The following is a 15,797-nucleotide window of genomic DNA, read 5'->3' as shown; positions in this document are numbered from 1 at the left end:
TACCAAGAAGAAACAAAATCCTTCCTTAGATCAAGGGGTTGTTAATGGGCTAGTCAGAGATCTTCTGATGAGACATTCATCAGTAAAAGAGACCAGGTGGTCCTTATTTTACTTCTGACACTCTTCATACCCTCCCTAAGTAACTTCCACTTCAGAAGGGGACAAACTTCAGATATTATAAATAAATATTCAATAATCTGCATTTTACCTAAATATAATTTACACGGGAAGACTAGTCGAAATTAGCTAATTAGCTAATCACCATGCCTAGCAAGGGCATGGTGAATGTAAAACAGACAAGATGACACTTTATAAAGGTGCAGAGGTCCTCAACACATAATCCCTACCATTCATCCAATCATAGTAATTCATGACTAACACCCCCAAAGGCAGGAGATGAAGAAACATCTTCCAGCAATAAATGACATTAAGAAAACTCTCCAGCAAACATTGCAGGAACAGGGAACACTTAGGAACACAGACCCTTGACAGAAATTGCCATTTGTCGAGTACTTCTTGTAACAACCTGAACAACTTTCAAAGCAGAAACATTTAAACTGTCTCAGTTAAAACTCCCTAATATTGCTTGAGGGCTAGTGAATAAATGCTTAACTAACAATAACTTAGTAATGATTTTTGAATTTTTCAACCTAAAAGGTTACACAAGGGCCAACTGCACTTCAATGAAAATTCCCTGAATTCCAAGGACACTGCAAGCTGAACTTACCAGTTTGTTTGGATAACGTAAAACCACTGGCTGCACAGGAACCCCAGGAATAAACGCTCCTAGAAGGTACATACAATACATAATTAATTTATAGTGCATTTTGGTAGAGAAGAAATTTACTGCAGCAAGAAAAAATTAAGCAACTAACAGACTGATAGGAAGTAGGTGATGGTGAAAAAACAGGATCTGAAAGTAGCCTCAAAAGTAACCAAAAAAGCAAGCACTGGGGAATGACAATATATATCCTCCTCTTTAGCAGATAGCTAATTAAAAATGTTTGCTTACATTATCTAAATTATCCGCTACCACTCACACATATTGTTATTTACACAAGTCAAAGCTTAGTACTAAATTCTGCTCAATAAATGAATATAAAAAAATGAGCATGCAGAAGATGGTTAAATTAATTTATTCCCTCTGGTCAACAATATTTTTGGTAAAGACCTTGGGCTTTCTTATATAAAAGAAGCTTTCTATTTTAATCTGAACAACAATAATTTATAGGCAATTTGCCATCTCTGAAATAACAGAATTAATGTCACTTCTATTCTGTAGCTATAGGAAAACTAATAGTTACAAATTGAACTAGAGCTATATTGAACTAGAGCTATTATTCAGAAGCATTGCTTCACTTGATGGGAAAATTACAGTCCGGATAAATAAGCAACAGAAGTTCTATGTCATTTGCTAAGCATTTTCTTGGTTTCTAATACAAAGATTGGGTGAGCATCGTAAGTATCTTGTTCAAGACTTCTCTTAACATCTCCTTCTCTCATGAAGAAATTAAGAATTTCACCCAAATCATGTTATTCTTGACTATTTACTATGGTCTCCCTACTATTCCAATCAAAATTAAGAACTGAATAATTGAAGTACACTGTATTTCTAGCATAACATTTGCTTTACAAAGTAAGTGTTGAGACTTAAAAGGAATAATTGTTTATGGAGTATAAACATCTTTAAATGAAGGTGGTCTGTATAGAAGCCTTAAGAGATTTGGAGGCCAGTGGTACCTTCTGCTCAGTCTCAAAGAAAAGTCTAAACAACTTCTGAAATAATCCAAAGCTGACAAAAGCTGAGTGGTAGATGAGAACAGTACCATTAAAACACAAACACAAAACCAAGAAAATGTGCAGTAAGAGCAAGGAGCATAGGCCATGTCAGCAGAATGGGAAAAGGCATCCTGATAGAAATAACTTGAATAGAGACCTAAACTAATGTGACTTAAGTGAGGAATCTTGAAGCAAAGGATTTCTGGAAGGCTGGATGAATACAGACACAGATTTCAGTAGGAAAAGTGAGACAGTCAAGAGGCAGACAGCAGCATGTACTAGACCAGAGAAGAAGAAGATAAAGTGAGAATGGAAGGATGAAAAACATGGTGCCTGGAATGTCTATGGCACAGAGGGAGGGCAGGAAATCAGGGCTTCACGTGAAGGATTCAGGCTAGCTTTCAAAGCATGGTCAGGATTCAGGTGAAGAGAGAAGGAGAGCAAAGAGCTACAGAAGTTGATGTTTCCCTAATCACCATTCTGTAATCTAAAAAGGTAAGAGCTGAGAGAAAAGTCTGAGATTCCTTTGGCCAAATGAATCAGTGCAAGGAACCACAGTGCTGACTCACTCCATGATATTCTAAGTGATATTTAAATTGCAAGCCAAACAAAACACAAAACACACAGTAAGACCAGAAACTAGGCAGAAAACTACTAAGTCCAAAAACACATTCACAGCTGCCTTCCTCATTGAAGCTTCTTCATTGACCATCTCCCTACCTACATGATAAAGGCAAGTTTACATTAAAGATTAGTGGTTCATTGCAGTACTGGCATTTGTCCCTACTGGAAATGCAGTTTACAGCTGCATCAATGTTCAGCATTACACTCTCTACTAATCTGATAAACTAAAAGGGTGATACTACTGAAAAGAGCTTAGAACATGGATGTTATGTAAAAATTGTAAAAAATGGCAGCCTCTGTAACAGTGTTACATGGGAAACATTTTCATGCACTTTTCACCATAATGCAGCTCCGCAGAAGAGTTAGAGAGGGATTAGCCAGATACAACACAGCAACAAATGCTGGGCAGCCTGAAATGGATACACTACAAAGCTTAAGGTAGCAGTGAATATCTAAATGCTACATGACAGACCCACAATAGGAAATGGAGGAGGCAAGGGGAAAAAAAAGCAAAAAGACACAAACACAAACTCAGGAAGAAACATTACTTCTTCAGTTCATATGCATCTTAGAAGCCAAGAAAAAACCTGACTTATTGAAACTGTTTTGTTCAACAGTAGAATTACAATCTTCCTGTAGCATCAAAATTTATATTCCAATTTCACCCCATTGCAAGGTTTTTAACTCAACTTCTGCAACAGCGAGCAAATTAAAATGCAACTGGTATTGTAGAAAATGAAGATACAAGGACATTCTGTAGAGAACAGAGAAATGAGCATAATACCTACCAGGTTTGAATGTAATTAGACAGGATCGGTTTGTGCAAGTGCCCTCTGGGAATATCATTATCTTGAAGTAAAAAAAAAGTTGGCTTTTAAAAACTATTTCAATGTGAATTTATTTATAAATACATATTTTCAAAGCTGTTATTAACTGTTTACAGCAAAAATGTTCTCAGGGAAAAACAGTTCAGTTAGAGTAAAAAAAAATGTTGCTGAAGATGTCAAGTAAAGTTCTACCTTAACAGGAAAAATATTTTTCTTTATCTGTGATTTTGCCTCTTTCTTGCCCTCCAATAATAATTCCATTTATTGGAACACTGACCTGACAATGACCAAAAACACTTGTTAAGCATGAGTATTTTCACTGAAGATTTTGGTGCTACAAAAAGTATCATAGTCTGTTGTGTACCAGAACAAAATTCCTGCTTACAGGCTAAGGAAAATCAGTTTTCTCTTTGCTGTTACTTGGCATGTGCACAAATGCCCAGCCAGAGACTGAAAATACCTGAACAGAATTAAAAAAAAAAAAAAAAAAAAAAGCAAAAACAATTAAGTTGAAGCAATTCAGCAGAAGAGGGTGCAAAAACAAACAAAGCCCCCCTCCCTGAATCCATATTATAAGGGAACAAAGCAATGGACTAGAACTAACATTACTAGTTTTATTGCCCATACTAGCTTGCTTTGAAATCTAATGATGAAAGTCAGGATGCAAAAGCTATAAATCACCTGTCACATTGTTTATAGCTGTTTATAACATTTTTGCAGTCCAGTACGCAGAGGTATACTCACTGTTAGCAGCAATAATCCCATAAAAAATATACAGTGCCCTAATCTCAAAAAAATCACAGGAATGCTTCAAATTTGCAAAATAATCAAATGCTTCTAGGAATCTGAGATCTTTTATATCATCCTTTCCTTCCCATTGCTCTCTTTCAGGGCACATTATAAATAGCCACATTTAAGGTGCAGAAAAAAGCCCTGAGCCACTTGTTCTGTCCAGGTTTTCATTAAGGGTTTTAACAGAGGTAGTTATTGGAACATCCAAATTTCTTGGGCTGCCTTGCTCAGTATCACATCTCCAACAATGGCAATGCCAAAATCTTGCAAAGGGCAAGAACACACAGTACTTTCCCAGGTATTCTGCCGAGCACTCAATTTTTTTCCTCTTTAGAGGACTTCCTCACCTGCTGTGGTCTGTCCATTTAGTACCACTTAAGAGCTGTCTAGCCAAGTACTTATCCAGTTTCCCTCAAAATACAATGCAATGAGAGACAGATGAGAATCTTACATCTTCTAGAAAGAGGGGGTGAGGGAAATTTCATACACACGCACTACCCCAAGCCATCTAAAGCTACCCACAATGAAGAAAGCAAACTGCATATCCAAGGCCTGGAAATGCCAAATACCATCTGTGACAGAGTAGCAGAATACAGTACCTGTGGCCATTTACCATCAGACTGGGCACGCCTCTTTATCTCTTCAACAGTTTTCCTGCGAGAATCCTGGTCTGACCGAGATACAAATACTGGTCGGATATATTTGATCAGAGCTGAAGAGGAGGGAAAACAAAAACAAGGACCAGCCTTTATTTCCCCTTTGCTTGAAAAAGATCCCCCACCTCCTCCATATATCACCCACCCCCCCCCCCCCCACCCCCCCCCATTAGTCCTCTGAACAAAAATTTTTGTTAAAAGAACATAACTACTTCACTATATTCCACTGCAGAATTGAATACTCAGCTGAATTATTGCAGCTTTATTGAAGTATTTTCATAAGTTTCTGTGAGGAATAGTTTTCAAAATTTTGGCATTTTGCACTCTTCAGTTTCTAACAGATCAATACCTACAATACAGATAATGTAAAACATGATGGTACATATTATGCAGCTTTCTGCAACAATGCATCTGTGGCTGTCTATAGGCCATTTCCTCCCTCCACAAAAATCACAGAGTCTACAGCCACTCCCAAACCAGCAAAGCAGCAGGAATCTCCCTGCTACCTAAGTGCTTGTAAAAGACACCCTGTCAATCAAACTGTCTCTGTCTTTAGAGCTTTTATCTTCTATAACAGCTCAGCTCCACTAAAGGTATAGCACCCAAGATATTATGTACACTGATGTTATTTTTTGTGAAGAATCAGTGTCAACAGAAAAGGCATGCTCATTTTCTTAGTTGTCATTTGTTTGCCTCTTCCTTATACCAGATTAATTAGATCTCAGACATCCTCTTTCTGGCTCAGTGGGAAACTTCTTGTGTGTAGCCAGACACAAAATGAACATGAGCAAAAAATCAGAAATCAATCCACAAGATACTCTCCATGCATGTCTGTCACAAGGACACCAAGGAATACTTTCAAAATAATAAGAAACCCATGCAGCTTTTTTGCAGTGTCCAGAAGCACTACAAGAGAAGAACCTTCAAATATAGAGCAACTTCAAATAAAGTGCACCTTCAAATAAAGTGCTTCATGCCTTTATTTAAGCAGGCTGTCTTCCAAAACTGTTTAATAATTTTTGTATCAAGTAATCTTACTTGAAGGTTCAAGAGTCACTAAAACATCAGCTATTCTACTTGCCTCAAATACAGTTTTCATTTTCCAGCCACTGTGAGAAGAGTTCACTGACACTGTATAATCTGCTTTTGTCAAGGATAGACTTGCTACATTAACGGATCAGCCAGTGCTTAATGTGTGAAGAAAAAAACAGTGTAAGGAATTACAGCCCTGGACTCAGCAAAAGCTGCTGGTTATGGTGTTATACCGCTGGAAGTTTAGCCACTAACTCACCATTATCCTTCAGTTCTGAAGGTTCTGAGAAACTAATCCGTCAAACCTTACAGCTAGTTCCCAAACATTCAGCCAGCCTCTGAAATATTACTTTTATCCCACAAGTTGCTACAGCTCAGGAGACAGTGTATCAGAAAAGTTACCTTACTCTTGTACTTTTTTCTACATGCCTGCTCTTAGACAGTATCTCCAGAACAATGCTTGTCAGGGGAGCAAAGACCATCTTTAGCCAGCTGGGGTTACTGTCAAGGCAAGGTAAAAACAAACAAAAAAGCCCCAAAACAAACCACAAAAAGACTAACACACAAAGAATAGGGAAAAAAAACCCCCCACAAACAGAAAACAAGCAATAAAAATAACAAGGGAAACCATACTTGGTATCATTATTGTTTTCTTCTTAGTGATCCTACTCCTGAGTTTGCCCCACTGCTGCTATTTACTACTCCATAGCAAATACATTATAAAGTAAAGGAAAGCAAAAGATCCAACATCCCCAGCCTTCACTTGGAAGTTTCTTTTACATTAGGCCCAAATGACAGAATTATGGTTACTTCAGGCCAAGGAATGAATAAGATAATTCCAGAACTCCCAGGCTCTTTTCTGAGGACATGCTGCAAGCAGGGTCTTATTTATCACGCATGAAATTAAGCAAGCAGACAGATTTTTCTTCAGGCAGTGTGACAGAAAACATCAGACTAGACTGATGTCATCAGTATCTGAGAACTGCACAGGCAAGATGGGCAAACTTGGGAGCTTTACTGTTAAAACCTCTCCAAAAGCAAGCTACTGTAATGTTCCTAAGCTCCAGAGGAACACCAGCTGAGCTATCTTACAAACGACCAGCACCACAAACAGCAACACACCCCCGTGCAAAGCAAAATTACTCAGACAGAGGCAACTGAAAGCTTCCTATGGATTTGTCCTTCCTGTTGAATTAGCTTAATAGGGTAGTTACATTAAGCCTTACTTCCTTAGACATTGGACTAAAAATGCTGACAGAACCCTTGTATTAATATTAAACAGAAACTGAAGAACCTGTGAGACACCAGCTACCAGGCCCTTAGTGGTTAAGTTTAACACTTTAAGTGAACTTGAAACTCAGTCATCAGTAAAAAGCTGAAAATACACACCAAGGGAAGGCTAAATTTTACTTTTCTTAACCCCTTCTGAAAACAGAGTACAAGGCTACACAGACCTTTACTTTCACCACATATTTTCATGTTCAGTAAACACACAAATCTGAAAATTCAAAGGCTGTACCAAGTCGACCTGTGCAAGAAAGTCAGGAGCAGGGCCAAAGGTCTGTAAAGAGAAGCTGAAAAACAGACCAAATAGGCAACCAATATGAGACTGCTGTCAGAAGTCAAGGTGGAACACAGGGAGACACTACTGAAGGTAGTGTGTGTGCAAGGAATAGGCAGGACTAGGGTGAAGTCAGGCCAGAAGTGAAAGCATAAAATGCTTCAGACAGCTGGCATGCTGAGCAACTAAAGGAAACAAGCAGAACTCTGCAACATGTTCGATAAACAGAACATAATCATATCCTTCTCTGCACAGCTATTTAACAGTTCAAGACTGGTTGTAACCAGATAGTGAAGACCGCACCTCAAGTGCTCGGAGATTCTGAAAAACGTGCTTGCCCAGCTCCTCTCACTCCACTAAAACCATCCTTGAATTATCAAATCTAGTGGGCAATGGCAGAGAATCCACAATTTTCGATCAATTCACAAAATTTATCTTGTGAGTGTCATTATTCCAGCTTTTTCTCTAGCAGTGTCAGTCCCATTTCATCTAGTCCCTCTCATTCCCAATTTCAGCTCATACAAGGAGTCCTGAGGACACTGACAGGCTGTATTCTACCTTCTTAGGCAGGCATTCAATATGCAATTTAAATAGTGCCGCCAGTAAATCATTAAAACCTCTGCCTCTCAGGGCAGCCAGAATGCCACAGATATTCTAACCAACTTAAAGGTACTTGAAACAGCCTTTTTAAAAAGAGCCTGCAAAAACTCAGTATTGCTTTAATTAATAGCAGGGTGGCAGCTGCAACTGATTTCAGAACCGTAACTCCCATGCAATCAATTTCAGCACCAGCGCAGTGCATAAGCAAAACCCATCTTTTTTCCTGATAAGCTGAACACATACGAGTTGGTGTCTTTAAACTTCTTAGGATAACAGCAGGGAAAAAATTATTTCCCAGCTCTCTTTGTAGGCAGGTATGTGTGAGGAAACCTTGTTTCAATTCAAGACACAAAGTGCTGTTATAACACAAAACAGCAGAAAGTGTTGTAGCAAACCATTTATACCTGCGGAACAGACACGGGGCACTACATACAATTCTTCTAAAATGTATCCACACACACACTTTTGAGTGGGCAGTTACTTTTCACCACTGTAGAATCAGCAACAAACAAAGTGACAGCTGCAAAAGCAGAGAATGCTGAAGTTGAGGCTTTCACTTCATCTCTCTCCCAAACAACAACAAAACCCCACCACTACATTCCCCTGACACTCTAGGAGAATCCTTCAGAGGCAGCACAACTGGCACAACTCCACAGCTTTTTTCTAGTATGGAAAAAACACAGTTATTTTTCTAACAGCATTCACCATGCTATGCATTCTGTATTTAGGGGTACAAAACCCATGAAGGATAAAGGTTGAAAAGCTTTATCTTGGGCTTAGTTTTCAAGAGTTGCCTTACTCAAATGTAGACACCCACAAAGTTCTGAATTCACAACTTTTCTAATGAAATAACATCTAATATGAAAACTGCTCTTTTCTGTAGAGAAAAGAAGAAAAGAAATCTGAAAGTATTCTGAAAGTCATAGGGGAAGAAAACCAGTAAGGTTTTCTTACAATTACTTCCCATGTATATAGACACAGAGACCTCAAAAATGGAAAACCTCAAGAAGCATACAACACCAAACACACAAAGATGTATCAATGCACAAACTTAATTCAACCAAAATTAGGATCTTTTGTGCTTGGAATTACATTAGAAATGAAATGTTCTTACAAAAGAAGTGTTATTATAGTCATGATACTCTATAAGAGATTTGTAAAGCTGGTGGTAGTATTTTTTTAATATATAGACATATATAATATATATACTTATTTGACTCAAGTCTGAATCAACCACTGAAGATAAATGCATGTCAAGAAAACTTCTCCAAGTTTGACTAAATTCTTAGCAGATGGACCACCTGACTGCAGGCATGCCAAGTATTCATGGCATTAATGAATAGGAGGCAGCATTAATGGGAAAGTTCTTCTCCCTGCTTCCAAAGAGAAATGCAGGAAACAATGCAGCCTATAGGACAAGGAAAGGTCAGCAGTGGGAAGTAAATAATCAGTGTCCTCTTTAGCTTTAACAGAAGGAAGTTGTGGTATTTGGGCTGGTCTTTCAAAACGTGACCTACTTCCTTTAAGGACTCCTTGAAAGACAAAGACTTCTTTTTTATCTCAGGGACACCTGCAACACCTGTATGAGGACATGATTTTGTTTTAGCTTTCTGCTGCCAATCTAAAAAGTATTTAAGGCAGGCAGCAGTATTGGTTTGAAGGCTTCCCATATACTGCAGTTTGTAACTTCAATAAATGATATTAACTAGTGATGGTGGTTGAAAGGCATTCCAGTAGCAGTTAAATGTGAAGTAATTTTTACAGAATTTTCCAGGACTCGAAGCCAAATGATAAACACATACCTATAACACACAAGTGACAATGTAACTATTTTAAGTCTCTCTGAGAGAGCTTCTGTGAGACTGAAATCTTGGAGGACCATCTGGGTGGCCACAGTCTGAAGGAAATATTGAATTTTGAAACAGAGGGTTTTAAAGGAGAACATGAAATGGATAAGCTTGGCAACAACTTCAAGATGCTGCTCAGAAATGGGGAGCTCAAATGTGTATTCAAGGCAGGCTACAATGCCAACATAGCATAGGATGTTGGCATTCATCCTGGTGACCTCAGTGTTCCAGCCCCTGATTTACAGAGTATAAAAGAAAAGAAATCTGTAATGCCTTCACCTTAGAACAGATTTTTCCATAAGGAGTTTAAGAACTGTTTTAGTGAATCTCCTAAGTGTTTAAATGTGGGATTCTCACAGAAGAACTATGGGTTTACCACAGTTCTCTTCCTTGTGTTGTATGGAAGGGGTGGGGGGGGCACTTGGGATGCAGGACTAAAGGATTAGGTTGCACAACAGAGCTGGTGGGTAATTTGGCACCTTTTAAGTTTTGAGATGAAAACATACCCAGCTACCCAGGCATAAATACTTTCCCCTGAATTACTTTTATTATCATCTTTTAATCATGATGCTTGAGAAAGGCCTATCATGCACTTTTCAAAAAATGAGCTTGAGCAAAATTTCACAAGTTTACTAGGTGTGGAAAAAACCATCTACAACAGAACTGATAGTTTTATAGCACTGTATGATTCTCCCTTTCTCCATAGCTCTGCTGTGTTTTGCCAAACACAAATTACCTGCTTCCCCTTTATAAACTTAAGGTTACATATCATCCTGTACATTTCACAGGTACCAACTCTCTTTCAGAGAGTGGTGTTAGAGATATTAAGAAATTGCCTAAAGTTTAAATTAACTTTTCTTTTATATTTAGTTTCTAAAAGTTCAGACCTCTGAAAATGCTCATACCATAAAAGTGGTCAGAAATCCCCATCAATTCATATTTACTGATAAATTCCTTATCCTTCTTACTGAAGCATTTCTGCAGCAGGACCAATCACTGCAGCAATGAAAAAACTGCAGCTTCAACAGCCAGAAACAAGACAGTGAAGTTTAACTATCCAAAATTTATGCACAAACCTTGTCCTGACTTGAAGTGGGATTCAGTAGACAAAACAGGGATGTTTAAGGATCTGTACTGATAAATTGATCTGACTTTTTCAGACCATGTAAGGTAGAACAGAATCCTACATGTCATTTTCCCACTGTAAGACGGAAGTGGTCCAGCAAAGTTCAAATCTACCAACCTACCAAAACTCTGGCAAGTCATTGTACAGAAACATACATCTTCCTTCAGCATCATGACATATCCCATCTGTTTGGCATTCTCTACTTTCCAGATACTGTTTTTTTAATGATCATTGAAGTACTGTTTATATTTGGGCAAGCAGTTCCTCCCCAGAGTTTGTTAACCTTGTGTGTGTGCCAAATGGATAATTTTCTTCAGTACTGACCACTGACTGAAGAGTTCATAACTCTTCTCCCAGAACCAAAGGGCATTTTTAAATGTTTTTCTTCATTTCCTTTAAAAGGATGAAGATATCTGTAAGAGTCACAAGACATAAGTCTGCTTCTGAAATTGGATTTTGCAAACCAGGAGAGCTGCCTTCAAGTTAGACAGCAATAAAACCCTAATACACAAATACAGTTGTGGAGTACTTCCAATCCCATAAAGAATAGGCTTTTAATCATCTGGACTTTCAAGTGGATCAGAAGCTTAATATTCCATGACTGACTAACTAAGGGTACAATAATATAGGCAGCTGTTCCAGAAACCTATTAAAATGCTTGCAGAACCAATCTTAGCAGCCATTTAGCAATCAGATCATTTTGTGCCTGCTAAAGCACCTGATCACTCTGGTATACAGTGTACAATATCTTAATAAACAGTCATTACATCAAAAAGCCATTTATTTATATCATACTTGAATATACAGGATGAGGATGTACTCTTCACCCAAAGTCCTCATCCTTGGAAATTATCTTAAATTTCCTCTGCCACTTCATTTTTACGTATTTAAGTCTGCTCAGATACTTAAATGAATGTACTTTATTCAAAGCTTCCCAGAAGATTCAGAATAACCATTCACAAGACTCAAGAGATAACAAGTTTAGGAACATCAGTGACTGGCTCCAAAACCTTACTGAAGATGGTATACCAAACTTGCAGGACTTACAAAACTGAAGAACACATAACATGATTGTGATTTCTCTGGGATAAATTCTGGATGAATGTCTAGAGTGTTGACAATTCACCAGGCAATCCAACAAAAGCATGAGCACATTATCACATAAGCACAAGAGAAATATCAGTGGTCCAATAACATGAAATGTAATTTTTTGTGTGTGAATAGACAGGTGTAAATAACATTGGGATAAAAATACTAACCAAAGGAGAGGATAGTCAGCACTATCTGCTTCACAGAAAACTTCTCTCAAAGCAGTAACAGAGATTAAAAAAAAAAAAATCACAGTTTTATTGGAAAGTTCTCACTAATTTTTAAGCAAAACTAATCAATACAACTATTACTACCCCTCTGTTAAGGTCCATTTGCCTAAAGAACACAAACTACTGTAATTAATGTTGCTCATATAAAAGTCCACCCCTAAACACAAAAATGAACTCTCAATCCCAGTTACTACTTTTGGTATGCCTCAATTCTGTGGTATTTTTGTCAACGTTTCACAAGTGACTACATAACTTTTGAGGCTGCACAATATAAAACAAATGCAGCTATACAAGACAAAACATTCATTTATATGACTGCACTGTACATTCCAGTAATATTCCATCAAATCACTACATGCTCTCTTTTTCTGTAACTGTTTTTACTCACATATGAACTAAATGAAGTGAATAATTTTTAAAATGTATTGTAGGAAGTCTAGACTTTCAATGGAATCCTATAAAAGTCACTTCAAAATTAAATTTGATATTTAGAAGATAATTTGATCTTCTTAATACAAATTATTTGTGTTACATTCAGGGGAACTACAATCTCCATAACCCTACAGATTCTCCTGCTTCCCACCGAATCTACTACGTGGGATACTTCAGTAGCCATTATAGCACTGTCAAATGCCACTCTGCCATTTCATCACATTGCAGTAGCACAACATTGACTGGAATTACCTCATTTAATTTGGGTCCTCCAAACAGACCACCTTCAAATCAAAGGGAGCTCTACACAGACTATTTTTATTTTGCTGAGCCAGCAAAATAAAACAGTCAACTGAGTCACCTGAGAAAGAAGATAAATCAGCCCCTGCTTCTATGTCAGGACTGCTTCTAAAGCCCAAGTTGGCCTGGATACACCTGTGCTGTACAAGACTGCCAACATACTGTCTCACAACAGTATCTTCTTTCAGTACTGAACAAGGGAGTTCAATTTCTTTTTGTTTTCACACAGTGTTGTTTGCATACACTTGTTTTCAGAAACACATGCCTGCCTGCACCCTTTTCCTTTTGGTTCAAAGCATCTATTAACTTTTACATAAATTTTTCACTGCCACAAATTTCTAAATGCCATTAGTAAGATATTCAATGAAATTAAGATGCAACTACAGAACTGGCCTGAATTTTACTTCATACAGGCAGACCCTTATATGATGAGATTCCTTAAATGAAACTTCCATAGCTAACCACTCACCCTTTGTGGCTGTGTCTCAGCTTCTGTTATGAATGTGACCTTAAAAACACATGGTCTAATTAAATTTTAGAAGAATGTCAGCACCAAAAGCCTGATTCCACTTAGTTGCAAAGGAACTCAAAGCTTTTGTTTAGACTTTTGCATTTAAGAGTCCTACACATGGCCAAAGTAAAATCTTTTAGCCACTTTTATATTACCAATAAAAATCTACACAGTGAGACACAGGGATATTCTTTGAACTTTGCTGGTTGCTAGACACAAGATGGTGGCTTTCTCCAAAATGCTTCCACACAGACTTTGGTTAGAAGTCTACAAGCCCAAAAGCTTACACAATTTTTTTGCCGGTCACAACTGCACCAAAAATCATAGGTGTCTCTCAAATATTTGTGAGAACATATATGAATAATTCCAAAGATAGTATTCAAGCACTACTGACTCAGGCATCTGCTTTTGTCATGACTAAACCCAAGTGCACATCAATCTGCTCTTGTGCTCATCTCTCACACTCTGCCTGAAACAAACTTATTGATGTGTGAAGGATTAGCAGCACTCCCTCAAGGCAGGGTAGGGCTCAGAGCAGACCACATTCCTAAAACACATTTCTGGGAGGGCACCCCAACTCGCACAAAGTCTTTGTAGACTTCCTCTCTAGCATCAGTCTTTGCTTGCATAGCCCCATCCTAATTTGCTTTTCCATCTGGCAACATTACAAATTCACTGCAAACTAAACCATGAGATCTATAGGATTGCTTTGACTTCATACAGGGATTCGACTTTGGAGAAAGTGGAAAAGGAACATTCCCCTCAAAAAATGTCCCAATTTTTTCCATTGACATCCAGAGTTGACCAGTTAAAAAAAAATCGCACCATATTATAGGAAATTTTCCTTTCTGTTTCAATCCTTCTAATACACACCCAGTGAACTTCTTAGCAATCTTTTTTAAAATGTTCTTGAAAAATAAAGTATCTACCAACTTACTTCCCCAAACAGGAATATCTTTGCTTTCTGCCTTCATCACAATGGAGGCGAAGGTCATGGTTACTGGGATGGCATCAAAGTAGGAAGAATGGGGAGCCACCGTTAATATTGCTGCTTCTGCTGGCAATGCCCGTCTGCCTTTTACATTTATCCAGTGGAATCCACCAGCAAGCCACATCATTCTCATTATTGCTTTCAGCAAAATATCCACTATCCTGTAAAGAGTTGGGAAGACAGTTATGTTGCCACAGGAACACCTTAAAATAATAAAATTAAAAATTAACATTTGTGACAAAAGTTCAGATAGGATATAATGCTTAAAACAGAGCTGGAGCACTGCACACACTTTGTTCTTCTCTTTCTCAGCTAAATTAAAACCACTTCTTAGGTAATATGCTGTTCAACTTCATTTATACCTGAACATTAATTCATTCTAGCCTCCAAGATTGTTATTTAGTTCATCATTAATTTTAATTCAGACTATGACCATTAAGTTTCTTCTACACAAGGCCTAATAAGGTTTTCTAGTAACATCTAAAAAGCTCTAATAAATTCAGCTCTGAAATATGTTATTAGGATATTGCCAGAATGCACTTACCCTGGTTCTTGGTTTCAAGTTTATGCAAGCAAAATGGGACAAATGTAGGGCTGAAATTCTCAAATACAGGGAGGCCTACAGGATACATGAAAGCTCTGGAAATATTTTACTTTCTTCCCTTCTCTATCTTCTCCTAAAGTGATTGGGATTTTTGTTTCTTGTGGATTTTTTTTTTTTTTGGTGAGGTGGAGAAGGTTTTTTTTGTGGAGTTTTGTCTGTTTAAACTGTCAGACAGTCACGAAGAGAGAAACTTTGAATCACCAGAGTACAAAAATTGAACACACAAATTGTAACACTTACAGGGATTGGAAGCTGGAGAGCAGGGTAACACTGAAAATTTAAATAAATAAGGAAGGGAGAATCTAAAAAGATTTAAAATAACTGTATGCAAGACTGAAGACAGACAATTATTCCATTAGTTATTTTATTGAAATCACTCCAAATGAAATGTAAAGTGACATGCCTCTGTGGTTCTCAACCTCCTTCCCTCCTGTGATGCAAAACACAATCAGCTTCCTTCATGCTAGTGCCAGCTCCTAATTTTAAAGTTGTCTATAGAAGAAGTGATACACCACTCCTTTCCTGCTCCTCAAACAGCAGTTTTCATGGATGGGAGGACACTGTCTTACATTCTCCCTAGCACTGCAATATCAAAGCAACCACAGACTTTCAATAAGCACCAAAGTATGGGCAAGCCCTCGGGGAATCAACACAAGTTTTGTCAGTTCATCACAGGGTAGAAGACAGTGGGGTGAAGCAGTTTAAAACAACAATTTAGAATATGAAATCTGGGCACATTCCATAGAGTCAATCTTCATAACCAGAAGTTGACATTACAGGAATAAATGCAATGGAA

The 15,797-nt window shown here is 37.8% G+C and overlaps 1 protein-coding gene across 1 annotated transcript in view; it reads right to left on the bottom strand.

The window, feature by feature from the left end:
* The window catches only part of LPCAT1 (lysophosphatidylcholine acyltransferase 1), a 60,129-nt gene that overhangs the window by 38,169 nt on the left and 6,163 nt on the right, over positions 1 to 15,797 (bottom strand). The window contains exons 3-6 of the mRNA XM_084215508.1: positions 14,344 to 14,558; positions 4,622 to 4,734; positions 3,192 to 3,252; positions 728 to 786 (exon numbers count right to left, since the gene is read on the bottom strand). Coding sequence (XP_084071634.1) covers positions 728 to 786; positions 3,192 to 3,252; positions 4,622 to 4,734; positions 14,344 to 14,558 — 448 coding nt within the window. The remainder of the gene's footprint in view (positions 1 to 727; positions 787 to 3,191; positions 3,253 to 4,621; positions 4,735 to 14,343; positions 14,559 to 15,797) is intronic.

Source organism: Fringilla coelebs, assembly GCF_963513975.1.
Source record: "Fringilla coelebs genome assembly, chromosome: 1".
Classification (NCBI taxonomy): domain Eukaryota; kingdom Metazoa; phylum Chordata; class Aves; order Passeriformes; family Fringillidae; genus Fringilla; species Fringilla coelebs.
The sequence above is the reverse complement of the archived record's forward strand: the minus strand, read 5'-3'. Positions and strand labels throughout refer to the sequence as shown.